The sequence below is a fragment of the Gopherus flavomarginatus genome, chromosome 8, assembly GCF_025201925.1.
Source record: "Gopherus flavomarginatus isolate rGopFla2 chromosome 8, rGopFla2.mat.asm, whole genome shotgun sequence".
Lineage (NCBI taxonomy): Eukaryota > Metazoa > Chordata > Testudines > Testudinidae > Gopherus > Gopherus flavomarginatus.
The window spans coordinates 85,994,969-86,015,371 of record NC_066624.1 but is presented as its reverse complement, the minus strand read 5'-3'; the positions used below and the strand labels follow the sequence as shown (position 1 = coordinate 86,015,371).

General features: G+C 40.0%; 2 protein-coding genes across 3 annotated transcripts in view; one reads left to right on the top strand and one right to left on the bottom strand.

The window, feature by feature from the left end:
- Positions 1–5,405, top strand: part of CP (ceruloplasmin) — a 44,205-nt gene extending 38,800 nt beyond the window's left edge. Inside the window, exons 17-19 of the mRNA XM_050965820.1 lie at positions 169–308; positions 986–1,148; positions 4,283–5,405. Of these exons, the coding sequence (XP_050821777.1) occupies positions 169–308; positions 986–1,148; positions 4,283–4,344 (365 nt within the window). The 3' untranslated portion in view covers positions 4,345–5,405. The remainder of the gene's footprint in view (positions 1–168; positions 309–985; positions 1,149–4,282) is intronic.
- Positions 5,406–7,324: 1,919 nt separating this feature from the next.
- The window catches only part of HPS3 (HPS3 biogenesis of lysosomal organelles complex 2 subunit 1), a 34,513-nt gene continuing 21,434 nt past the window's right edge, over positions 7,325–20,403 (bottom strand). For both annotated transcript variants that reach the window (XM_050965856.1, XM_050965854.1), the window contains exons 13-17: positions 18,861–19,049; positions 17,923–18,027; positions 14,495–14,701; positions 11,539–11,629; positions 7,325–8,586 (exon numbers count right to left, since the gene is read on the bottom strand). In XM_050965856.1, coding sequence (XP_050821813.1) covers positions 8,459–8,586; positions 11,539–11,629; positions 14,495–14,701; positions 17,923–18,027; positions 18,861–19,049 — 720 coding nt within the window. In that variant the 3' untranslated portion in view covers positions 7,325–8,458. The remainder of the gene's footprint in view (positions 8,587–11,538; positions 11,630–14,494; positions 14,702–17,922; positions 18,028–18,860; positions 19,050–20,403) is intronic.

Below are 20,403 nucleotides of genomic sequence, written 5' to 3'. Positions count from 1 at the left end.
TTCCTTATTTGATAGGGACAGTACATTCAGTGAGTGCCTTTATTTTTTTAAAGGGACAATTAAAGTAGTTCTGGTTGCCTACCACTAGCATTAAACTCTCAAATTCCTCTGCCATTAAAACGTAGATAACAATAAAACAAAATGTGTTTTGTATCATTCTCTCCCCAGCCATTAATGGAAAACTGTTTGGAAACTTGCATGGTCTTACAATGCATGTTGGAGATAAAGTAAGCTGGTACCTGATGGGAATGGGGAATGAAGTAGACATGCATACAGCACATTTCCATGGCCATAGCTTTGATTACAAGGTAAGATTTCTTTTTATGTTCATTTCTTACTGTGTTCACTCTTTTCATGAGGATTATGAGAGAATAAGATGTTACAATCTTAAACCACAGTCCTGTAAATTCAAGTTACAGTATTTATATATAAAAATAATGTTTGCTCAGACCAAAATACCTTTATATGAAGGAAGGCTAGATGATGTTTGATAATGGGATTTAGTATAGGTACATGTCTCATGCTACTTCCATAATTTATCTCCAAGTTGCCACACTCACGATATGAAAACTGTTTCCCCCACCCCCTCACACAGTTGTCCTAGTTACATTTTTTTAGTTAGAAATTTTGAAAGGATATGAACATATGAATTAATGGATCTGTGAAGTGAGGCTGCTTTGGAGTTGACATACTTGGAGAAAGAGCTCTGTGTAGCTCAAAAGCTTGTCTCTTTCACCAACAGAAGTTGGTCCATGAAAAAATATAACCTCTTCCACCTTGTCTTTCTAACATCCTGGGTCAAAATTTTGTCATCTTATTCCCATTAGAAGTACTGTTCAGACCACTGAATAACTTCTGAGAGAGAGTGAGCACCTGTGAAATATTTTAGGAAAATGTAGCCCATTGTACAACCATCTATTGATGCAACACTGTGTATTTATCCATTACATAGATGTAATTGCTATTGTTACTTTTCCCCTTGAAGCAAACTGGAGTTTACCGGGCCGATGTCTTTGACCTTTTCCCTGGCACTTTTCAAACTGTGGAAATGTTTCCAAAGTACCCTGGCACCTGGTTACTGCACTGTCATGTGACTGACCATATCCATGGTGGCATGGAAACTACCTACACAGTGCTCCCCAAAGAAGGTAAGAATGTCTAACCTAGATCAATCAGAGGGACATGTTTAAGGATGCATTACTGAATATAGAGTATGTCCCAAGAGGTGCTGAGCAGCAGGTTATCAGGCCCATGGAGAAGAAGAGAGATGAGAAGGCCTAAGTGTATTACAGAAGACCAAATTCAGCCCTGGGTGAAATTCTGTGCTCTTGTAGGTGTAGCACAGAATTCATGACCAGAGAGAAGGTGGCTTTAAGCAACCCCTGCACTCCTGATTCTGGAGTGCTCCAGAAACCTGGGGCAGGTCAGCCCCCATTGTAATTTACACAGCCTAGGAGAGATGGGGGTGGTTATCTATGTAAACTTTTTGGGACAATGATTGTCCTTTTTATTTTGTGTTTGTACAGTGCCTAGTTCAATATGGACTCCTAGGCACTATCATACCAACAGTAAGTTACAGCAGCCCCCTTAGGTTCTGTATGGGTAACACTGCCCAGAATCTCCACAGCTCTACATGCCAAGGCCCTACCCCAGCACAAACCCTACATTAAGCCTTACACAGGCAGCCTTGGAACACAGCCTGCAGCTGGCGTTCTCATTTCCAGGGAGGAATTCCCCGATGCATCACAGGATTTTAAATCCTCTTTTTGCCTTTCTGACAGTCTTTTCAGGCATTAAAAGTCCCAGAGTGGGGATAAGAGTCTCATTCCATGTGTAAGCAGGGGCAACTAAAGCTGATAAAAGACTTGATTCCACAAGCAGCTGAACACGTACAATTCCATTGGCCACAAACTTATATTTCTATTTTTGGCCCTGTACCAGAAACCTTCAATCAATCTGTATCTTATTTATTCCCAAGTGTGAGAGAATTTTTTCACATCTTAATGTTCTAAGCCAAAAGAAAAGAAAAAAGTTACTGTAAACTGGAAAGTCAAATATTTGGGTGGAGCACATAGAATTCATGAACTGTCTTATAATATGTGCCATTTTAAAGGTATTTACATGAGCACTGCTGATTAGTTTTAGGTGACTTGGGCACCTAAATCCTATTGATTTTCAGTGAGATTTAGGCCCTTTTGAAAATATTACCCTGGTTTCTAAAGATCTCTAACAAAAATCCAAACTTTTAAATGAAGTTTTTACAATTAAAGTTTATCAAAATCTTCCTGCTAACTCTTATATATATATCAAAGGGAGAGGTTACTACAGTAATACAAAACATACAGGGCACACATTATGATCTAAAGTGTAAAAATACACTTTAGATCATCATTTCAGTTACACTTGTGAATCTCGGCAAAGGCCCCATTCTTGCAATTACCAAGGCACATGACCTTTACTGCATGCATGCATAATTCCATTGAAGTGTTTAAGGAATTAGGACCATAGGCAGTCAAATTAAACCAGATTCATGTCAGTGAAAGTGAGAATAAAAACATTATCCCTTCAGTGTTCACTCTTATGTACGAGACAGAATGCTGCAATAGCTAAGTAATGTCATTTCTATAGTATTACAGGCCCTCTCATGAATTTATATAAATATTTTCCCTTAGCTTGATATGTAAAATTGAAAAGCCCCTATAAAAATATTTTTTAAAAAGTAGTAAGTTTTCATAAAGGAGTGTTAATCATTTAGAAAATGTTAGCCTGGGCCTGGAAGGTAAAGAATATAGAACTTTTAAAACAATTGTTTTACAAAAAGCCTGATTTCTCTTCCCACTCCCATCCTTCCCCCCAAAACTAGAGAAAATGAATGTCTGGGAGGGATCTGTAGGTACAGGATATGACAGTGGGCAGAAGAACAGATCAAAGAAACAGGAAAAATCTCTAATGCTTGGGAGGGTATTTTAGTTAAGGAGAAGGCTGGCCATCAACATAATAAAAGGAAGTTTCCTATCTACCCTCCCCTCCCCTCCCCAGATACAGTATATGAGAGTTGAGATCTGATCCTTCAAACAAAAATCTGTCTCACATGTGATTGCTCACAAAAGACAAAGGTTTTGCAGAATGGGCCCTCATTAAAAACAAGTTTTCCTATTTAAAACAAACACCATGAATGGATATTTGAGGAATAATTAAATCTTATGTTGAATTCAAATGAGCACCATTTTTAAAAAAGCACTCCTAAAAACTTTCCTGTGCTAGAAAGGGATAAAAGATGTTGAGTTTACAGTAAACACCGCAATCAAAAATACCAGAAAGTAGGTAGTTTCTCATTGGAGTCTGTTTTTGAAGTTTTTTTGTTGAAGAATTTTTTTTCTTCAGACTCCAATGAGAAACTGCAGAACTGGAATTAATTTGCAAACTGGACACCATCATATTTGGCCTGAATAAAGACTGGGAGTGGATGGATTACTAAAAAAAAGTAATTTTCCCTCTGCTGATACTCACACCATCTTGTCAACTGTTGGATGTTGCCCATTGCCACCTTAATCGCATCGGCCTCATTAGCACTACAAAAGTAATTTTCCCTCTGATATTCACCCCTTCTTGTCAAATGTTGAGAATAGGCCACTTCCACCTTAATTGAATTGGCCTCTAGCACGGATCTCCCACTTGGTAAGGCAACTCCCAGCTTTTCATGTGCTATAAAACATATATATACTGCTGGCTGTATTTTTCACTCCATGTATCTGCTGAAGTGGGTTTTAGCCCACGAAAGCTTATGCCCAAATACATTTGTTAGTCTCTTAAGGTGCCACAAGGACTCCTCATTGTTTTTGCTGATATAGACTAACATGGCTACCACTCTGAGATATTTAAATATGTATATGATTTAGTTTGAATACCAGAAAATGCATCTAACTTTTGTACATAAATCTTGTTTAGAAAACAGAGTACAAGTATAGCTTATACTAAACCTGTACAGCAAGTAAAAGTTGATTTACACAATATACTGTGAGACATGTAAAAACTGTTTTACCCTACACACCTACATAGTAAAATGGATTCCTCATAATGATACAGAATTTGGGTTGTATGTTATGACTTGAGCCAATTTGAACTCCCAGCACTTTAAGGTGGGGTTTTGGATTTGGATCCTAACTTCTCTCAAAAATGGGTGCGCTGAGATAAATCATTTTGTGTTAGGCTTATCTTACACACAAAAAATAGCTTGTTGCGTTGATATGAGGTTTTACAGAAACACTTTTCCCCTTTGCAGAGCAAAAGTCTTTCTTCCCAAGAATGTTTGAGCAGTTCACACAAAAAATCACAACAGAATGAAGGAATTGGCTCATCACAAGGATTCTCCAAAGTCTTCACTTGATGAAGCACTTCTTAAGACAGGACATCTGGACCACTTCCTTTCTCAACTTTGTTCACAAAAGGCTTCATCTGAACCATCAAGAACAACCCTAGTAACACATGGACCATAGTTTGGAACAGCTATGTGAATACATAGCCTATAAATTACTCTTTGCATAAATAAAAAATCCTCTTGTATAACTGACCACTGAACATTCAAGGAGGTTCCTGGTACAGCCATTTGCTGCTTCTGTTACTTCTGCATAAGAATGGCATTTGTCATTTACCACCTGAATAACTGGCATATGTAAATAAGCACTTATCACAACTCCCAGCATATCTGTGTCACAGCATGCTCTACTCACCACTGGGGCACCTCTTGCTGGGGATTAGCTCTGCCAGTCTGATGCCTCTTCCTTTGGGTGCTCACTCTGTCTCAGGATTTGATGGCTCCCTCTTTGTGGCTTGGCCCTTTGGCCAGGTCACTGTAGTTTGCCCCTGGGGGAGGAAGCGGCACGGGGTGCATACCAAAGTCTCTCTGTATTGGCTGTCCCAGGCAATCTTTCAATTCACTACCCAGCCTGTGCAACTTCCTAGTGACTGGTAGGGGAACCTAGGCCCACCCTTTTCTTTGGGTTCCACCCCAGAAACCCAACCAACAGCTAAGGTCTTCTGCTTTGTACCATACCTTGATGCTGTTTCCCGGGACTTCTTAAAATGCTCCTCAAGCTCTTTCCCCACTCTCCTCCAGATATTCCCTTCCCTCTGGGCCAGACTCCCCTCTGTCCCTCAGAGACTACAGCCCTCCTCCTTGCAGTCCCATTTTGCTTTCAGCTACCTTGCTTTATACAAGCCCTGACTGTTCCTGTCCAGGTAAGCTTCATCCTTTCATTAGTCCTCATGTCTCCTGGCTCCTCCTCCAGGTGCAGGCTAGGCACTTAATTGGCCAACCTAGCCACCTTAACCCCTTCAGGGCCTGGTGTGGGGTGAACCCCACCACAGTGTGTGATTACAAATTAAAACATAAAATCTGTTTCACAGAGTTTTGTCCTAGCTGCTTTCACCAGAGTTCAAGAGTCATGGGTGTCTTAGGCATCGCTGGAAATGAACTGATAACAAAGAAGCAGGTGAGGTGGAATCCACAAAAGTACTTAGGCATTTAATTCCCAGTTTTGGCTCCACTATGATCCACAAAATGCCCATCCAACACTGAAGGTGCCTAAACTCACTCAGCACTTAAGTTTTTCAAGGTAAAAGGTCCCTGGGTGCCTATCTTTCTGCTTCTCTATCTTTTTCCCTCTAGGCATCCATGTGCCTATCTCCTACTTAAGCCTCAGAGCTATCCACACACCCAGGGAAAAAAGACATGCAGCTATCGAAATCACAGGCAGAACCCGATCTGTCACGCATACTCAGAGGGCACTCACTGGACTGGGTTCCATTCAGCAGTTACATCAACCCAGCTATGTAACTGGAAAAAACCCACACACTCGACTGATGTAGTTAAATTGACCTAACCCTGTGCTGACAGTGCTAGGTTGATGGAAGAATTCTTCTGTTGACTTAGATACCACCTCTCAGGAAGGTGGATTACCTAGGCCAACTGGAGAGCCCCTCCCATTGCTGCAGTGAAGTGTTTCATGTAGACAAGCCCTAAGTTAAGTATTTGGAATCTGGAGGATACTTTCCAATAGCCATTTGGGAGTTTAAGGGTACACCAGCACTTAAAACACTACAGTGGCGCAGCTGCAGCTACACCACTGTAGCGCTTCAATGTACAGACTCACTCACTCCAGTAACAGGAAAGGTTCTCCCGTTGCTGCAGTCGACCTACCACATTTTAGGGAGGTGGATGAACAGAAGAATTCTTCCATTGGCCTACCATTGTCTACACCTTTGATTAGGTCGCCATAGCTACATCTCTCAGGGGTGTGAAAAATTCACACTCCTGACAGCCATATCTTTCACACCCGAGAGACATAGCTATGTCAATTTAAGTTTTCAGTGTAGACCAGCCCTAAGCAATGTTAGTGCTTTTGTGAGACTGGTTACATGTGTTGTCATTTGGCTTGTGTGTGTGTGTTCTTTCAGTGTGCTGTCCAGCTCTGCACAGATAGGTGGTTCAGCAGACCTCGATAGTACTACCCAGTGTTGTTAAGTGCTGCAGGCTGGAATGTCATTGCCTCGGTAACGCTGTTATGGCTGCTCAGTGCTTCTGTCCTTGGAGACAGTGCAACATGTTAATTTAGCAGACCTTGATGTCACTCATAAAAACCACAGGCACAATTCGGTGACGAAGGTGCTCAGCCAAGTTTATTGTCAATGAAGAACGGTACTAGTGCCCAGGCTCCATGGTTACAGGTACACTAACACATGTATGCCTATTACAATGGACCCAACTCAATCAGCAGCAGGACTTTCAGCTGCCCCCTCAGCTGGACACAGGATTTAGACAAAGTATCCTGACATTTATAGGTTGAGAAACAATTGGAATATAGTTTACATACCACCTTATGTAATTCATTACGTCTGTTTGTTACCTCCCCTTGTTCAGGATATCTTGCATAAAACATCCTTATTCATTATTTTCTCAAACCATCCTATCTTGTACTAGATTGGGATGTATCTGTACTAGCTGGAATATATTTATGTAAATATATAGTTGCTAGTACACTAGCAACAACTTTGTCAAGTTCATGTACTGGACAGTGGACTTGTAAGCATCTGCTTTAATACATGGCCTGACTTTGGTTCACAGCCTCTGGGTTAGGCCTGAAATCTTGCCCCAAGCCCAGCGCTCCAGGCTCTCTCTACTACAATATGAAATCCAATTAGTCAGCTAATTAGATTCTCAGATGGTTGATCCTTATTGTGATAGTCTGACTACAATTAGCTCACAGCTGTTTAGAACACAGTTGTTAATAACATTGTATAAAAGAATGCTTCTCTTACCATTGAAGAATATTAGAAAAACAGTTTAATGCAATGAAAATGAAATACTCAGCTTTAATTATCACTGTTCATACAATCATCCTGATAGTAGTTTTTCCCCATTGCATTGCACTTGAAAGACCAAGGCATTTCCACTCAGAACACGGGGAAAAAAATGACCTTATAGTTAAGAGACCCCTTTTCAAAATATACGGTAAAAACAAAGACATCAGACAGCTAGTTTGGTGGTCCATCTAGAAAATAATGTAGCTGGAATGAAGTGAACCAGAGGTGAAGATGCTTGTTGTCCATTAGAGACTGAATATAGTGATGTGAGAAGAGGAAACTAACAGCAGAAAATATCTGTGACACCTTACCGAAACATCTGTCACCTACTTATAGAAAGACAGTTATTTCTCTTGGGAACCACTTTCTACACACTTGATGAATAAGACATGATCCAGCAAAGTCTTGTACAAGTGCACACCTCTAAGCATGCAAGCAGTCCCCTTAACTTGTTCTTCCAACCTGAATTCAATTTAACTACTCAAGCATGTGCATATCTATAAGCACATGACAAGTCTCTAGAAATTCCAGTTGGAAGAACAAGTCAATGAGATTATGCACATGTTTAAAGACACCCATGAGTTCAACTATTTTTGTGGATTGGGGCCTAACTAGCTGAAGACACGGGATCCAAGAGTGATAGCTTCCATTCCCTGCTTCACTTTTACATGCACACCAGAGTGGGATAGAATTTTGTGCAACTTTAAGTAGTAAAATATTCCTTCTGGCTATATTTTTCTCCATTAAGAATTCACATTCTCACTCAGGAAATGTCTGAACTTCATCAACTATTTGGCTGAACACCACAATATTCAGTTCCATAGGGTACAGAGGGATCCTTTCGATTTGCCAGTATCAGTGACATTTTATCACTGGAAACACTTTTCTTTCATCTACAAAATTGATACTCAACCTGAAGTGGTGACTGTCATCGCATTATACAATATAATAAAGCCACAACCCAGAAGGGCCAGTTTTTACAATATACCCAGGTAGTTTGCAAGTAGATGGACTCCCACAATACTTCATGTACAATTCTACTATTTAGTTTTTCCTATTTATTCCAGTGCTTTCAAGTCCACACTTTGCATTGTGTTTAAGTCATCAATTTCTTTTTGCTGCACTGAAGTAGATGTGGCAGGAAAAATGCTGCAGTCCCATCGTCTGGTAGAACATTAAGGAAATCCCTCAGCTCCAGGTCCATGGCAACAACTGATAAAGTTTCTGCACAGGGAAAGAATATTATGTTTAAAATCATTTATATTAAGTGCAACACATTATAGATGTGATTTTTAACTTATTTTGCTGATTTAGTTATCTAAATATTGTGATTACAGTAGATTTAAGAGAAAGACGCAAATAGCAGCGGATACATTTGGCAACTGGGGAACAGTTTGAGAAGTGAAGGTAGCAATTCAGGGATGTTTATGGATGAAGTGATGAGACACACCACTATAACGTCTATCTGAACTAATCACCTCCACATACAATACCAAATCCTAGGTAGGTCTCATCTAGCATCTTCAGTGCTGTATAAAATTGAAAGGAAGCATTAAAATAGAGCTATGCTGGTGGTGTAACACAGCCGTCAGTGCTTTGGGAGCGACCTATGAGACAAAGCTATTTAATTATAGGCTCTCCTGGGCCAACTAGTATCTATTACAATGAGATAACGGTCGGACAATGAGCATCTGACAACAGAAGTTTACCGCTTTTATGCTTCTGACAATGAGTGCTGCTATGGTCTCTATGGCAACCTGGTAGGGACACTCCTCTATTCACACATTGTGCAGGTGTTATCATGGAAAAAAAATGACTAATTTTATTCAGCATTCTGAATTGGATATAAAAAGAGTCAGGCCACTAGTCTTATTATTTATTTCCTCCATAACAATGATTAAGGGGACCACGGCAGCTGCCATGGTTGGTCACTTCCCGTTCAGCCAAGTTTCCAGAGGAAGAGGGGGAAAAAGTTCCAGTCTCAGGAAGAGGAAAATCAAAGAGTCAGGGGGTCACTTCCTTTGGCTAAGGATTCAAATCTCCCAGAACAAATACTCGACTGCTTCCTTCCGTGTAATCCTAGTGACCACAAGCAACACAACACGGCTTCCCTCAGCCAAGAGTCCAGCTATGAAGAGAAACAGTCCTTACTGTCATTAGAGTCACTGCAACCAGTACAGTTCTCAATACAAGCCAGGCAGTTATTTCCCCAGGTATTCCTTTCACCTGGCTTGGCTATGGAAATAAGTAATTGCACATTACTTTCAACAGATACTTCTGTGATGTCTTTCCCCATATTTATATCTGGAATAATCTTTGACTCTTGTCATGCATAATTAGTAGGGCTGTCAATGGGTAAAAAAATTAATCATGATTAAAAAAATTAATCGCACTGTTAAACAATAATCGATACCATTTATTTAAATATTTTTGCATGTTTTCTACATTTTCACTTTATATTTATTTTTTATTACAAATATTTACACTGTAAAAAAAGATAGTATTTTTCAATTCATCTAATACAAGTACTGTAGTGCAATCCCTTTATCATGAAAGTTGAACTTACCAATGTAGAATTATGTATAAAAAAAAACTGCATTAAAAAAAACAGTATAAAACTTAAGATTCTACAAATCTACTCTGTCCTACTTCTTATTCAGACAAACAAGTTTGTTTACATTTGCAGGAGATAATGCTGCCTCCTTCCTGTTTACAATGTCACCTGAAAGTGAGAACAGGCGTTCTCATGGCACTGTTGTAGCCAGCGTCACAAAGTATTTACATGCGCTTAAGATTCATATGTCCCTTCATTCTTCGACCACCATTCCAGAGGACATGTCCATGCTGATGATGGGTTCTGCTCGACAACAATCCAAAGCAGTGCAGACTAATGCACATTCATTTTCATTATCTGAGTCAGATGCCACCAGCAGAGGTTGATTTTCTTTTTTGGTGGTTTGGGTTCTGTAGTTTCTGCATTGAGGTGTTGCTCTTTTAAGACTTCTGAAAGCATGCTCCACACTCTGTCACTCAGGTTTCGGAAGGCACTTCAGATTCTTAAACTTTGGGTTGAGTGCTGTAGCTATCTTTAGAAATCTCACATTTGCGTTTTGTCAAATCTGCAGCGAAAGTGTTCTTAAAATGAACAACATGTCATCATCCGAGACTGCTATAACATGAAATATCGGAAACAAAAAAACAGAATAACGAGTAAAACAGAGCAAGGGACATACAATTCTCCCCCAAGGAGTTCAGTCACAAATTTAATTAACACCTTTTTTTTTTTAAATGAGCATCAGCAGCACGGAAGCATGTCCTCTGGAATGGTGGCCGAAGCATGAAGGGGCACACAAATCTTTAGCACATCTTACACATAAATAGTTTGCAATGCCAGTTACAAAAGTGCCATGCAAATGCCTGCTCTCACTTTCTAGTGACATTATAAATAAGAAGGCGGCAATATTATCTCCTGTAAATGTAAACAAACTTGTTTGTCTGAGCAATTGGCTGAAGAAGAAGTAGGACTGAGTGGACTTGTAGGCTCTGAAGTTTTACATTGTTCTGGTTTTGAGTGCAGTTATGTAACAACAACAACAAAAAAACCTTACATTTGTAAGCTGCACTTTCATGACAAAGAGATTGCGCTACAGCGCTTGTATGAGATGAGCTGAAAAATACTATTTCTTTTGTTTATCATTTTTACAGTGCAAATATTAGTAATCAAAAATAATATACACTGATTTCAATTACAACACAGAATACAATATATATGAAAATGTTGAAAAACATCAAAAATATTTAATAAATTTCAATTGGTATTCTATTGTTTAACAGTGTAATTAAAACTGTGATTAATCATGATTTATTTCAATTAATTTTTTTAGTTAATCGTGTGAGTTAACGGCAATTAATCGACAGCCCTAATAATTAGTTTAAAAAAATAAGGATGTATGCAACAATTTTGGATGTGTGTAAATGCTTACTGCACATTTCACAGCACTACTCTGCTAATCTCTGCTGAGTTACAATATGTGTAGAGGAAGACCTTCCTCCCCAAACTGAATGATGGTAAAATGCCATGTCACAGCTGTTTCTAGAGGAAACGGCTTTCAAATACTTTAGATGCAGTACAAAGGCCTTCGTGTATGGCATTCAGTTGTAAACCAAGTTCTTTACCTTTCAGCGATGAGATGAGAATGGAGTAGTCATCTCCAACATATCTGGTTCGTTTACAAAGTTCAGGAAGCAGTTTGTTCCACCACAGAGCCTAATTCATCCAAAAATAAACCCACAGAAGAAAAATAAGTTAGTGGTGACTATGAATAGTAGGTTGTGAACACAAATTTTTAATAAGTACTTTGAATTAACATCAAAGATGGTACAAAAAACAGTGGTGTAAGTTGAGATGGGCTAGTAATTAATTAGTCTGCACAGTGCTTTGAAATGCAATGTTTTCAGACTTCAGTGTGATCCTTTTTAACCCAGCAAATTAGAATGATGATAGCACCCCCTAGTGCCACTGAAGATAAGGCTGCGCCTGTTTCTGACAGGCTGTGCATGTGGTTCAAACAAATTGGTGCAGGGGAAAAAAAAACGTGAATGCAGTATTATGGTTATGGATTTAACAAATAAGATAAGTCTCTCATTATAGCCCGGTGCAGTGCGGGTAAAAAAGCTTTCTATGAGAACTTTATGCTTTTATGTTTCTTGACATACCCCTTCTACCTCCAATAATCTTAATGTTGCATGAATACACCATTTACATTTTAATAATGCAAAAAGCTATTAATTTTGTGTTTACAAAGACTGAGGGGAGGAAAGAAAACACTATCCATCTCTCTTCAAACTCTGTGTCTTTCTCTTCTCTTTGCCTGCAGTATTGCAAGGCAACAACTACCCTAGACATTGGTTTTCTCTGTTCCACTTCTTGATCAAGGGCCAAAGGGAGCATACATGAGCCCCAACTGTACTGACTGGGGGTTCCAGCATTTCCATTTATTGGAGTGTCTCCCCCTTGGCTGATCTATTCAGCAGAAGTTATGTCCACTATTAACTGAACATTTTTCAGAGTGAAGGGAGGCAAATAGCAGACTCTCCCAAGGATCTGTACTGGGACAAGTGCTATTCAACATATTCATAAATAATCTAGAAAAGAGGTTAAACAGCAAAGTGGCAAAGTTTACAGATGATACAAAATTACTCAAGATAGTGAAGTCCAAAAGCTGTCTGTGAAGAGAGTCACAAAGGAATCTCACAAAATTGGGGTCTGGGCAACAAAATGGCAGATGAAATTCAGTGTTGATAAGCACAAAGTAATGCACATTGGAAAACGTAACCCAACTATACATACAAAATGATGGTCCCAGTTAGCTGTTACAACTCAAGAAAGATCTTGGAGTCATTGTCGATAGTTCTCTGAAAACATCTGTTAATTGTGCAGTGGTAGTTAAAGCTAACAGAATGTTAGGAAGCATTAGGAAAGGGACAGATAACAGAAAATTTCAATGCCACCATATAAATCCATGCTACACCCACACCTTGAATACTGCTTGCAGTTCTGGTTATCCCACCTCAAAAAAATAGGATATATTAGAATTGGAAAAAGTACCAAGAGGGGCAATAAAAATGACTAGGAGTACAGAACAACTTCCATATGAGGAGATATTAAAAAGACTGGGATGGTTTAGCTTAGAAAAGACGACTAAGGAGCGATATGATAGAGGTCTATAAAATCATGAATGGTGTAGAGAAAGTGAATAAGGAAGTATTATTTACCCTTTCACATAACACAAGAACCATGGGGCACCCAATGAAATTAATAGGCAGCAGGTTTAATACAAACATAAGGAAGTACTTCCTCATACAACACAGTCAATCTGTGAAACTCATTGACAGGGGATGTTGTGAAGGCCAAAAAAATATAACTGGGTTAAAAAAAGAATAGACAAGCTAAAGGAGGATAGGCACATCAATGGCTGTTAGCCAAGATGGTCAGGGATACAACCCTATGCTCTGGGTGTCCCCAAACCTCTGCCAGAACCTGGGACTGGATCACTCGATAACTGCCCTCTTCTGTTCCCTCTGAAGCATCTGGCACCAGTTACTGTTAGATGGACTAGATGAACAATTGGTCCTACCCAGTATGGTTATTGTTATGTTATCAGTTAATTGGCAAGGACTGGGGAAAAACCATGGCAGTACTGCTGGAGCCTTGACGAGAATTGGACAGATCAAGTTCTTCCTCAAATATTATAGGCCATGGGGGAAGGAAGCATGAATAGACTCAAGTTCCTGCTCATCAGTGGTGCAAAATCAGGCAATGAGAATACAGTTCAGATGTTATTAGGGAGCAGGGAACATATTTAATCATGGCATTTTGAGACATTAATAATGATCTTTTTTACTGTGGCAAGTTTCACATGAAAAAGTTCAGCTACTTCTGAGTTACTTGTAAGCCAAAAAATACTCAGCTTTCTCTGTTTACAGCAGATCAGTGTATTATTCCCCTCTCTGCTTGCAAGTAACTCAGCCATCTTAACATTTTTTCCACAACCTTAATATAAAATAAAATATCACACTTTCAGGATGAAACTAAACTGGAAAATCTCAGCCCAAAGAGTTTTTCAGAAAGAAGGTGTATAATAAAATGCTATGTATAATCCATATTTCTAAGTATAAGTAACTTTGACCAGGAGCATCTGCAGTAAGAACTACCATCATAAAAACACAAAAGCAAAAATTGGACATTTATATGAATGTGACTTGAACTCAGTCAATGAAATCTATGAATTTTAAGGGTAAGGATGAAACTCCTATCTTGTCTCATTAAGCTTGTCCACTGCAAGTGTCTAAGCAACAGGTATTTATGACTTTTGGTGCTAGAATGCTTAGGCAAAAAGGGTCCAACCCTGCTCCCATTAAAGTCAATGGCAATTTGGCCATAAAATTCAATGCAGGCAGTTTCAGGCTCAGAGTGAGTTAAGGATGGGAGTTTCAACTTTAATAGAAATCTGTGCCATTTGATTATCTCTGCAGTGTAGTACAAATTCTCCTATGCACAGCTAACAACTACTGAAAAGAAAGAGAAAGAAAGACTACAATAAACTACTAGATTAGCATTTTAAAAGCTCACCCGATTTTCATCTTTCAGCTCATGCTGGGCATACGGTATGAGAGCTTCAGGACACTTCTCCAGGAGCTTGTCAATGGATTTCTCATACTCTCCTACCCCCGTAGTGCAAAGAACATGGACACTAAGACCAGCATTACTGTCTTCTGACAATGGCTCCAAGAAAGGCAGAACTGAAGCGATGTCGACTGATGGACCACATAAAAGAGACTGAGAACAAGAGGAAAACTTGCCATTTGGATGTCAAAACAGACAAACTGCTCACATTCGCACAAAATTAATTTAAAAAGAAATAGTTTTAAGTCTTCCTGATACTGCTTGGTTAAACAATTAGGAGAAAAATACTGAGTAAAATATAAGCCTGCATGACCATTATTTACATAATTCTTTGATCATTTCCTCTCCCATCGTTTGCACCATTCCTCCTTCATGCTTCAATTTGACTGACGGAAGTACTGTTTTAACAACTGCTTTACATCATATCTATATTCATCAGCAACACACTGGGCTATTTAGCATGAGGTTTTAACAGCCTTACTTCATTTAAACCCAAAGTGAACTAAATTCTGCCCACCCTAAGAATCAGAATCACCTAAGAATTTATGCTGGATTGTTTGATCATTGTAAATAAGGCCTCCACTAAACCTGATGTAGTTCCTGTACTCAGTCATCTGAGCTGCCATTGCTCTACAGAAAGTACACAGCCTTGGTATTGACAGTTCACCCCATCCCCTTTGATTAAAACTACAGTTTTTCCCCTACAGCTGAGATATTATTCAATTTATTATGAGTCACAGATCCTAGTGAACCCCCCCTTCCCCGGTAGCTACCCACTAGGACTGCTCTGAGGGGAATACAAATCTTCGCTGCTCTGGATCCCCATGATGTTTCAAGCTCCTAGAGCCTCAGCAGGCAGCAGCATTGGTTCCTCATTTGGCCTCTCTGGTACATTTCATAGGCATTGACCTTCAATTACCCTCTCTTGGAAATGGGGCTTCTTGGCCTACCCGCCCTAGGCCTGCACGGACCCAACACACCCCTCCCCCAGAATTCCACCCAAAGATGTGACGCTTCTGGTTAAAGCAGTAAAGAGTCCTGTGGCACCTTATAGACTAACAGACGTTTTGGAGCATGAGCTTTCGTGGGTGAATACCCACTTCGTCAGATGCATGCACGCTTCTGGTTTACAGTATAACTCTCTCAGGGGCCACAGTAGTAGCGAAGCAGTCAACTCATAGACTCTGCCCATTCTAACACCCGTACGTTCTTTTATATTTAATAATGTAAAGCACAGGAGAGTACTGCTCATTCAAAACAACAAACATCTGAAACTGAAACGTCCCTCACTTTCTAGCTTACTCTTCTCTTTGAGCCCTTGGGGAATCATCCGGAAGGCAGGCAGGTAGGGAGTCCCTTCTCACGCAGGCTGCTGCATGCTAGCTGGTCTCTCTCGCTCATGGATCTTATGTGAGCCTGCTCTCTCCTGGCTCATGCTGCTTCTTCCTATGTGTTTATTTAACCCTTTCCTGATCACCTGACCTTTTTTGTTCTTCTCCTGGAAACTTTCCATTACTCCCACCTTCCCTGCTTCATTCTGGAGTAAACTATACTAAACTGTAAAAGCAGCAAAGAATCCTGTGGCACCTTATAGACTAACAGACGTTTTGGAGCATGAGCTTCGTGGGTGAATACCCACTTCGTCAGATGCATTCACCCACGAAAGCTCATGCTCTAAAACGTCTGTTAGTCTATAAGGTGCCACAGGATTCTTTGCTGCTTTTACAGATCCAGACTAACACGGCTACCCCTCTGATACTATATGAAACTGGTTTTCTAAGGACACAGATCACTCACTGTCCCAGATGTTTGCACCTAAATAAGGTTAATCCTAAGTATCTTCTTATTGTATCTGCCTGGTGCACACGAGCTACAGGCCCTGTCAGCAATGGTGGACCCAATATACATACAGCACTCATGACACAGCAGATTTTCATAATACAATTTCACAATATCAATCAGAATTCATAAATTATACTGAGATAGCCCCAAATCATCTCACCCTCTTAAAAATATTTATTGTGTGTTGGTGGTAACTCCCCTCATCATCAAGTAAGATGCATTTCATGCTATATTTATCCCATTCCAGCCACTAAACCACCTTGACTCTTTACAGCATGGCAGGACACGTGCAATATCCCACCCCTGAACACCCTGTCTTGGCTGGTTAATGGATTTGCCAAAGGGACAACCTGAAAGTCATGAAACAGCATGCAACAACTAAGGGCATGTCAGTGCTCAGACAAGAGCTACACAGAGACAGGTAATTCCATTTTGCAAAGGATTTTGATATTTCACAATTTAGTTTTGCTCCAATCTGGAATGAAAACCAAAAAATTTAGAATTCTCTGTGAAAGCCCTGGGGTCCCTGCCTCACAGGTAGTCTGACTGGCTGACTGCCTGGGACTCTGAAATCCTGGGAGCCCAGGCTCATGTGAAGCTGTGAGCTAGCTGCTGCCAAGCTCTTGGCTCCCATCAGCCCACCTAACAGGCTGCTGAGGGGCCAGGATGGCAAGCTGGCAGGAAGCTTCACATATTTCCAATAAAAGCCTGGCTGCTTTCCCTCAGACCTCAAACCATCTCAGAACGTTTTGATTTTGACTAACAGGCATTCTCCATTGGAAAAATGCTCTGCTGGAGAATTTCTGACCAGTTCCACTCAGGATCAAGTTCAAGTCTCCTCCTTACCACCAAGGAGGGGACTTTCCAGACACCAGAACATGTCCAGGACCCCTCATGTAGACAAAATATATTAAAAATTCCATTATCTCCACCCACTTCCACTCCTTCACTCTTTGGGGGAGGGATAGCTCAGTGGTTTGAGCATTGGTCTGCTAAACCCAGGGTTGTGAGTTCAATCCTTGAGAGGTCCACTTAGGGATCTAGGGCAAAAAAATCAGTACTTGGTCCTGCTGGTGAAAGCAGGGGGCTGGCCTCAATAACTTTTCAGGGTCCCTCCCAGTTCTATGAGATAGGTATATCTCCATATTTTCTTTTTTCTTTCTTTCTTTTGACCCCCGAAGAAGCTTCTTCTGCCCATTCTAGCAGCTCTCTACAGAGCTTGAATAAAGTCCAGTTGCTACACCAAGCCAAATATTACTTTCTATTCACATATGTAACCTAACACCCATTAACTAAGAAAACAATTTAAATGGTTGCACGACTGAAGCACTGAAATCCAATTTTACACAAATTAATAAAAATACACAAAAGGTAAAAGAAAAATAGACATTCACAAGGCCCCAATTCTGCAAACCCTTGGGCACACATAACTTTGATAGGTCAACTCCAATGTTTAAAGGTAAGAATATGCTTAGATGTTCACAGGAGTAGAGGCCTAAGTTGTAGAGAGTGAAGATGTAAGAGCATCATACCTGTAATTTTGAAAGATCTTCAGGATACTTATCACATGCAGGTCCTGATGACATTATGAAGGTCACCCAAGGGAAAATTAACCCATAATGATTACAGGAGTTTATCTAGAAAAAATATTTCAAGTCAATATGGTCACATATGAAACCTATTCCAGTGAAGGAAATCTCTGAATAAAGGATGCCATTTTAGAAAAGCAGCTATTGTTTCTATCTTGGGTAAATATTCAAACTAGAATAAGTGAATGAAGTATGCCTTGAAGCCTAATGCGGTCCAATGATTTATTTCACATTTGTTAGTTAGAAGCTTCTCCTACCACCCACCAACCAATGCAAGGCTTTAACTGTACATCCAATGCCTCTGTTACTCCACTATTAGCCAGTTAAAATTACTATGTGAGCAGTTCAGTTGGCACCTTCCCTGCTCGTTTCTCAGATAATGCATCTAAAACTGCGTTCAATTTTCCACATAAAAGGGTTGGGAAAGCCAAGTTCTCCTGAAGTTAGATCTCTCATTTAGCTCCAGATTAACAGATGATCAAAATCCAAATATTCTAAAGTAATTTACACGTATCAGTTACCCGTGTTCTGGGTCAAGTTCATGCTTGAAACACTGCAGTGTCAAATTACAGGTAATCTAGTTTCATGTCAGTGCCCCTTGATGTCAGGAACTGGAACTGACAGATACGCTGCATGCATTTTCCACAAGACAATTTGAAACCCCCACAACAGCAGCATTAAGGACCTGTTAATCAAAAGCCAGCAGTTGTTTGCAAGAATTAGCATTTGGTAACTCAACACATAAGTTTATCTCCTCGCATTCTCACTACTTTTAAGGACAATTTGTCCAGAATTAAAGCATTGCAAGATGGTTTTGTGACTGAATATTCCCTTACTCTCATTATCTGTCTCATGCAAATGTATTTGCAGTTTATAGTTACCAGATCCTCTGTTGTTTTCAGTGGTTTGGTATCAGGAAGCTGCTTCCTCAATAGTCTCCAAATATACTGTGAAGTAAGCTTGAATAAGAGCTTCTGGAGTATTTCTTTCTCAGAGCCTGCTACAAGGAGGGCTTCCCAGAAGTCTACTAAGAGCTGAGGGGTAGTACCTTCCTTCTTCTCACACAGCATCTGAGCACCACAGAAGATTCAAATATTAATGAAAATCAAGATGACTATTACATTGTCTCATTACCTGTACTGCCTCGTCTGTCTACATTCAACAGTGTCATGTCTTAAATTGTAAGCTCCTTGGGGCAGGGGACTGACTTTGTTCTGTGTTTGTACCTATCCCAATGCGGTCTCGGTCCATGACTAGGGCTCCTAGGTGCTAAGGTAAGATAATAATAGTAGCAGCAGAAGTCTGAATGAACAAAAGTTTCAATGGATGAAGACTAAGTCTCCCTCTACTCGTCACAGATGAGTGTGTTCTTGTTTTTGTGTAATCCTGATGTATTTCTAGTATATGTGATGCCAGATACTGTGGTGATGGACAATGCAGAAGTGCATGCAACAGATTTAAACTCTTGATTCCTTAATGTACAGGTTTGGTATGCAAGAAACACATTCCTTTGTGAGTTTTTATTCTGCTATCAACGGTGGTCACACTGTAAAATGTTTAAAGAGCCGAAATGCTGGAGCCATCTAAAATATGTCCACACCTAAGCAAGTCCCCTTTGAAGAGTCATTCTAATCAGAGAGCTGGGGCTAAGTTAAAGGAAGCACCTCCTCAGTTCACTTGCCAGTGGGAGCTAATCATAGGGCTCTGTGAGGAGTTTGGAGGACTGCACCAAGGGGGACCTCATCACCACTGACTCTTTCCTTGGGCTTTTAAGTGCTGGCCAGACAGGTTGGGGACCTTGATTACTGCATTTACACTGAAACCCTAAACTTGAAACCAACCATATTAACCTTAACTACACTGTTAGATCTTTAATTTCATGATGAAAATTTAGACTGATCGAAGTAAGATCACAAAAGGCCTGGGGATGCGGTGAGGATGGATGTAATTTGGCTCTAAAATGACTGAAACCTTTATAATGAAGAATAGTCAAGATCTGTGGAGCAAGGAACTCCTTAGTTCTAATTCCTGCTCTGACAGAGGTCTCTTTTGAGGCCAGGAATAAGCCACGTGTTCTAGTTTTTCTATCTGTAATGTGGGGATAGGCCCACCTCTCTCAGGTTTGAGAGGACTATTTACTTCATTTGTAGAGTGTTTTTGAATATGTACATAGAAGATTATGTAGCGTCACATCTGACTTGATACCCTTCAGAAAAGGATTTGTATGCTATGGTATTAATCCTGGCTGCAATTTTCATAAGGGAGTTATTTACTCAATTCCTATTAAATTTTGCTAGGCGCCGGATGACTACCTCCCTTTGAAAATTCCAGTCTCCAAGATCAACATGTGCTTGGTTGAACTGAGGGATGCAGACAAATTTAATGCATTTCTTTGGCTAAATTTAATGGCTGGGCCATTCACAA